Genomic DNA, 7,310 nt, shown 5'->3' with positions numbered 1-7,310 from the left:
AAAACTTATTAATATTTAGCTAGGAAATTATAGAGAAAAAAAGAATGATAGATAGCAATTTCCAGGTAATAAGAAATAGCAATTAATACTACGGATTCCAACACTCTTGACCGGTCAAGAAATCAATTATTTCATTTCTGGAATAGTATAATTTCTTGCACAAGTGGTGAAGGCGCTTCTCAATCAACAGAGAACATTCCTCTTAAAGTTGTAGAGATCCACACGATGATTATAATTACTAAAACAAATTCCCATTATTCGACTTCTTTGAACCCTGGGTCGGAAATCAAATGTAGCAGCTTTCCACTAAACTTCCAAAAAACGAACCGAGATCCATAAGTTTCAGTATATCAAATAAAAACTTAGTTGTGAAATCAGGGGATTCAGAGATTATGATTTTACAAAGCAGAAACTAAGTGTCCGATTCAGGAAATATTACTGAATATGAGTTATCACATGTAGGAAACTAGTAACATGTGTAATATACGTATATTCTTTTTAGTTGTTTATTTATGCTTTAAGTATTTTTTTGTTATCACTATTTCGATCTCAAAGAAAGTAAATAAGAGTAAGTCTTTTTTGTAAAAATATTATTTGAATGTAAGGAAAACAAAAAAGTACTTTCTCTGATTAGTAATAAGCAAAATTATTTGGAAAGAAAACCCTTGTCTGTCGAAGTTCTTAAGCATTTTTTTTTGGAACAATAAATAAAGTCCAGTGCTGGTCAGACTTTTCAAAAAAAAAAAAACAGAAATAGCGATTGGTGTTCGAGAAGTAAGTAATGGATCCCCAAAAAAAGTGAGCAGTGAATTCTAAAGAACTAAACATGAAAGTGATACCAGTGAGTGTCAAAGGTCGCAAAAGAATGACCGCATTACTCTGCATTCTGTGTTGCACAGAAGCTTCTTTGGGATTAATTTTATTGGCTATAACTATTTTTCCACTAACAATTACACATTCTTATTTAAATGGAATGAAACTTATAATAAACACGGTAAGTCTATAGATTTTACTGATTCTGTAAAAAATAAAATAAAATGATTGAAAAATGAACATTTTTCAGGTATTCGAAACGGAACTATTGTGTGGAATTTGTGTTGTTATAAACTCTTTTGGAGGAGCAATAGTAAGTAGAGCTGTCATTGAAAGTTCAGTGCTGTGAGTAATTTTTTCTATTAACAGACTACAATTACAAATATTGTATAAAAGTTACATAGAAAACACAATTCTATAGAAGCCAGATAGAAAGGTACAGGGAAGTTTCTTATTACTGTGATCCATAAGAAAATGCATTATTAAATGTTGAGATAATCAGTAAGAAGGAAACTGGATTTGTAGTTCATTTTGTTGCCACCATAAAAACGCCCAATATAGAGATACTACAGCCAAAAATCATAAGGCTTCTGACCTTAAGGAAACTTTGTTTAAAGTTTAGCTGATGGATCTGTAATGTGCACTGACTTGTCTATCCTATTGCTTTTTAATATGAGTCTTAAGTTTGTCTTGTATTTCTCCATTTTTGCAGTATTTGAGTTTTTATTCAAAAAGATGAAATTTATTTATTAAATTTGTTTAATCACTGTTTAGCCTTACTGTTGTCAGTGTTTCATAGTAAGTAACAAACTTCATCTTAATTAAAGTAACGAAATTTTAAACTTATCAATTAGTGTGTAGATTTACTGATACTATTACTTCGTTCTTTTATAAACTTTAGCAGATTTCATATTAGATTCGTCTCAGTCCAACTTTCTCTAAAGCTTGACATTCGGTCATCATCGTGAAAAGCTTTCCCGGTTATTTTCCTCTTGCATTACCCTAAAAACAATTTTCGGATTCTTATCAACTACTTGCTGTTTTACTGATAGATGATCTCGGTTTTAATTTCATTCTTTAAATCTAGTTACCACCAATGATCTACCAGCTTTCTTTTTATAATTGACGAATACTTCTTATAATAAACTGACTTTAACTACGATATATAATTTGTTTTTCCAAAAGTACGATTCCCTTTTAAATCTAGTGTTTTCTTTCTCATTCTGCAGTCTGTTTGTTCTAAAAATAAATTTGTACCTAAATCCAGGCAAAGCTTTAGGTTGAGGCAGTCATTCTTTCAATCACAACTTACATGAACCTTTCTAGCTGGTCACCTTTCTATTGTAGACTGGTAGTCCCTTAATAATTTTTCTAAAATGTTATAATTACCAATTGCAGGCAATCTACAAAAAGAGCTTATCTAATCTGGTGTATTCTAAGCAGTTTATTAGTTATTTTCATTGTAAGCACAATTTTCATCCTTCCTTCGGGTAAGAAAGATTTATTATACGATAATGCAATAATTTAGTTTTTTTTTTTTTTTAAATGGAAGAATACTATCTATAATGTGGATTGAAATCATGTATAAAAGTTTATAAGAGTTGTTATTGAACCCATTACGTATAATTTGTCTGAGAGGAATCCAGCATATTAAGAATCTTTGATTTTTATACTTCAAAGCAAGAATTTTTTGCTCATTTCTAACCGGATTCTGATTACCATAAATCTAAATCTAGAGAGGTTTACTAAATAAATGGTACGCTCTCTGCTGGTTTGTAGCTCTATACTTCAGTCACCACACTAAGCTAAAAATATACTTAAATTAGGTTGGGTTCAAATTAAATTCATAAAACTGATTTGCATTAAATTGGGGGTACACCAATCATTACGGTAAAGCAATCATACCTTTATAATATCATGGTTCACTTTGACATGTGTGTCAATAGAAGTAAGATGCAGAAACTTCGATATCATATAGGATTTTAAATTATTAACAACATTGATTGTCAAGTTCACTCCCTAATCAACTTCCAGGCTTCTTTTGTTTCCTCCCGCACTAAACATAATTCTAGAATAACATTAACATTTCTTTTTGCTGCGCATGAACAGAATTTCTGATATTCTACCTGAAAATTTTAACAATTTCAAAAATTCTCTAAAAAAAAAAAAACTGTGTAGTTTTTTACGTACATTTACGTACGTACGTATAAATTATATCGTACATGGAAGGTTTAGCAATTTTTAAAATTATGCGGATTCTTAAGGTTCTTTAGTACAATTTGTTTGCATGCTTTGTAGATGTTTCATTTTTCGATAGCCATTTCAATCGTAGTTCTCTTTGTTTTCTTTGAATTGATGTTTTCTTGAAAAGATTATACACCATTACACATCAAAATGAAGAAGAATACATCTTTACTTGCTAATTTATAAGCTAATTTTACATCCAACGTTTGTGCACTATTTAATAGTAATTAATGATTCATGTTTTCATTTTTGTATTTTAGGATTTCGGGTAAGGCCACAAAGTTTTCTCTTTCTTGAGCCTACTAATAAGGAGTAATACAGAAAGTCGGAAACATAAAAACATTTTCATTTCTGTTTACAATATTTTGGGTTCAATTAAAACAGTGATCCCCCTTGATTTTCAAGAATATTTCTAGGCCATCCTCACCGTCCTATAATGGATAGTTATTATAAAAGAACTCTGTCTGAAGGATCGCACAATACACCCGGTTTAAGTAGAAGCAAAAAAAATGTTTGCAATATTGATGAATGATAGCGATAATTCCTGAAACATTAAAAGAAGAGACTAAATATGTTTAGCTTTTTAAGTTGTAGGGAAGTAAAAATTAATTATGATTGATTGCGAGATGGCCTTTTAGGTTGTCCTACTACCAACACCTCTTTACAATCAATCTTTAATTTTTCACAATAATTAAATAGTTGAACAAAGACAATCAAAAGTCTACAGATATTAGCAACATTTTGCGATTGGAGTATTTAATCACAATTCATCTCCGTTGATAGGATTATTGAAACTAGCCCTAGCTTCCTGATAAAAGTCTTCAAACCATTTAGTTTAGATTTAAGTAACTTTCTAAAACATAATTTGATTTGTATTTTGAGCATTTAATTCTGGAATGGAAGAGCTATCCTACTGCATAGAAAGGGGTATGCGAGAATACCTGCTTGAATCGCATTGGAAAGTAATGATAGATGATTTACAACAAGGTTTACAGTGTTGTGGTTTCAAATCATACGAAGATTGGTTCAAAACTATTTGGATTCCTATACAAAGTGTAAGGACAGATTTAGATCCTATGAACAGGTAAATTTAAATGTAAACAAAGTAAGTAACTATACATACGATTTGCCTTAATCAAATGAAAATTGAAACAAATGCATGAAAATAAAAATGGTTTGGAGGAATATAATTGGTGCTCTCAAACAAATCAGTTTTCAGTTCCCAAATTGAATGTGACACAGATCTGATTAAGAATAAGCATACTATTTTAGAAACATTAAAAAAATCATGGTCTCAGTTTGAATATTGATAGATATATTAATTCTTCTTTTAGCTCCGTTTTCAGAAAAATTAGCACATTAGGTTTAGGTGAAAATTTTATAACTTACAGAAACTCAATTCACAAAATTAGAACTATAGCACAGATCAGGATAGCCGGCAATAATAATTTGTTTATCTTTCATAAAGGAAATAAATATCATCTGAATTATTTTAATATATGTACAATCTCTAATACGAAGAAAGAAGAAGATTTAAATCATTTCTATTTGTATTGTCCTATTTACAACGCACTCAGAAAACATTATATTGATAAACACATATATAGAGGGTACCAATTGTGGACTGGCTGAACTTCTTACTGTGGATAATTTGACGAAAGTTAATGATTTATATTATTACACTATCGGAGCTTTTAAGTTGCGTTGATTCATTATTAACGACTAGCTCATTTTATTGTAATGAATAGATAGCTTTTAACTGAATTTAATGTATAAATGTTTGAATTTAATTTGTTATACAGCTTTCTTAGCCAATAGTATTTATTTTTAGTTATTTAATATTTTTTAACGTTTATATTTCTGTTATATTTATTTTTTCTTCAATTTATAATTAGATTTGGTAGATTTCCCGCAGCTTCGCTTTTTTAATTTCTGATTTTTATAATTTTAAATACAACGGGTAGTTATTTTTGTTTTTTCTTGAATCTTAAAGTAAAAATTGATTTACAATATTTTTGTTTATTAAAAGAATGTCAAACATAAACTCCTTGCAAAAGGGTATTGTAACCTAATATGCAATAAATATATTATTATTATTATTATTATTATAATCAGATGAAACTTAACAAATTTGAAAATATATAGTCCAGTAAAAGAAGACGGCAGTTTATTGGTGCCAATTGTGCCACATAGTTGTTGTAATCCAGAAGTAAGAATACCATGTCTACATGATACATTGCAACAGAATGATACTATCAGTCAGTGGTCCTCGGCCGGAGGTGCAGCTTCTCCATTTAGAGATTCTATTTACATAGAAGGATGCCATAATGGATTGTTGAAAGGAATGATGGGTGCATTGTCATCATTTAATTTTCTTGCAGCACTAATAATTATGATTCAGGTACCATTTTAGCAAAGAAAATTAATTGAATGATTTATTAATCAAGGGTGGATAAGTTTTTGACTGTATCTTATGTAAGAGAAAGTAGTAGAGAAGAATATTAAAAACATTTTTTGCTTTCTTATAGATAGTACTGATGTGAATAGATGTCTCAAAAGTATGTTTAATACATTTTTTTTGCCCCTCCAAATAAGAGTCCCAGACAATGGGAAAACATGCTAATATTAAAAAATCAAAACAAAAAAATTGAGCGTACAAAGAAGCTTATACATTGGGTTGCTTGAATATCGATTTTTGTCGTTCTCAATATTGAACTTCTAGATGTTTCAATTTTTTTTTTTTACTTTTCTAAGGTTTTTTGGGCCACAAAATGTACAGAAATGATATATTTATAAACAATAATGAAGCGAGAAAACTATGTCGAGCCGTAATTTCCACTATTAATCAATGGTTCACTGACTAATACTAGCGCTGTCACTATAGAGGATATTTGGAGGCCACTGATGTTTAGTCATTGATGATCTATCACGGTTGTAGGGAAGAGTTCGGAATGGTAGGCAACAGAAGAGGTATAGAATCTGTGGATTTGGCATTATGGAATTTTTTGTATCATAGTTTATTTTCTATAGGAAGAGGTTATTATTATTGCTAGAAGGAAGGAAATATTCAGGTCCTCGAGGAAATTTTGATTGGATAAGGAGCGATTGCTCTTGTTCCAAGGATTTTTAATTTTGGGACTGGGTTGAGAGTGGTTGAGGTTAATAACATTGGCTGAACCCCACAGTAAAGATGCCGTTAGGACGTGAAATCTTTGTAAAGACAGTCCTAGATTTGTTTTCTAGGTGATGTTTTTTTTTTCTAAAACATAAGTCGACAGACTTCTGTACAATCGTCACATCTTACTTCTGTGAAACTTACCACCTACATAAGTCTAACCTTACTCGAATTTATTATTAGGACTAAAATGTATTTGGGTTTCAAATGATTTTTAAAAAGCAGACATCAACGTTGCAGGTAGGAGTGATAATAATAGCAAAATACTTGCAAGATTTTACATCAAACAGACCTGTCAATACTAAGTTGGACGTGGTGGAAAGCGAAAAGCAACCTCTGATCTAGATATTTAAAAAATGGAAGAAAAATAAAAATGTGTTACCTCTTTCAACATTCGTTTTTAATTAGTAATTTCCAATTAATAGCTACTAGAAATTGTAAATGTTTAATTGCTGCCAATTACGGCGGATATTCTAAAGAGATCCTGCAGAATCTTATAATATAGCTTTGTACTCCATGTATTTTGTAATGTTAAGAGCTTGTATAGTTTTGAAGTCGGCTCTTCGGACACTGCAGACTTGAAAGTCTAATCAAACACTACAGATAAAGTCGTTCTAAATTAGTGAATGTCACAATAGGCTCATCAAACTGACCAGTCCTCAAAGAACCTGATAAAATTTCTTCGAATAAGTTAAAGGATTCATTGTAAATCGTAAAAGTAATTTAAGGTAAATCTTGGAAACCTTTTATAAGAAAATTAAGATAAACTGAAAAGCTCAAGCCGTACTTTATCCTGTTTCCGGTATACTAAGTTTTCTTGCGTTATATATTAAATAGTTAGTATAGTAAAATTTCCAAAGAATGTTTTCAGAGGTGTAATGACACCACCCCACGGAACAGCCTGAAATCTATAAAAATTTTCAGTAAAAAACAAAGCGTTCGTGGATTGTCTGTTTGTTAAGTCTAATTAAAAAATTAAAGATGTCTTCGATCGGAAATGGCGAAAAACTTATATTTAAGCAGCATTTTTGGAAAAAAGGAGTTAAAAGAAACGTCTAAGTGGCGACAAGCGGAATAT

General features: G+C 30.4%; 1 protein-coding gene across 2 annotated transcripts; it reads left to right on the top strand.

Moving 5' to 3' along the window:
• The first annotated feature begins 503 nt into the window (after positions 1-503).
• On the top strand, positions 504-6,631 carry Tsp33B (Tetraspanin 33B). 2 transcript variants are annotated; one of them, XR_012460307.1, is made up of 7 exons: positions 504-994; positions 1,064-1,158; positions 2,212-2,303; positions 3,940-4,141; positions 5,203-5,458; positions 5,586-6,027; positions 6,473-6,610. XR_012460307.1 is itself a non-coding variant. In XM_074134079.1 (6 exons), the coding sequence occupies exons 1-6, from the start codon at positions 827-829 to the stop codon at positions 6,575-6,577; spliced, it is 918 nt and encodes a 305-aa protein (XP_073990180.1). In that variant the 5' UTR covers positions 506-826; the 3' UTR covers positions 6,578-6,631. The 2 variants fall into 2 exon arrangements, 1 of the variants encoding a protein (XP_073990180.1); XM_074134079.1 differs by lacking the exon at positions 5,586-6,027 and having other exon boundaries at positions 506-994; positions 6,473-6,631.
• The last annotated feature ends 679 nt before the right edge of the window (positions 6,632-7,310 follow it).

The sequence above is a fragment of the Rhodnius prolixus genome, unplaced genomic scaffold (assembly GCF_049639745.1).
Source record: "Rhodnius prolixus isolate KJV_2025 unplaced genomic scaffold, Rpr scaffold_10, whole genome shotgun sequence".
NCBI classification, from domain to species: Eukaryota; Metazoa; Arthropoda; class Insecta; order Hemiptera; family Reduviidae; genus Rhodnius; species Rhodnius prolixus.
This window is presented reverse-complemented; position numbering and strand designations above follow the sequence as displayed.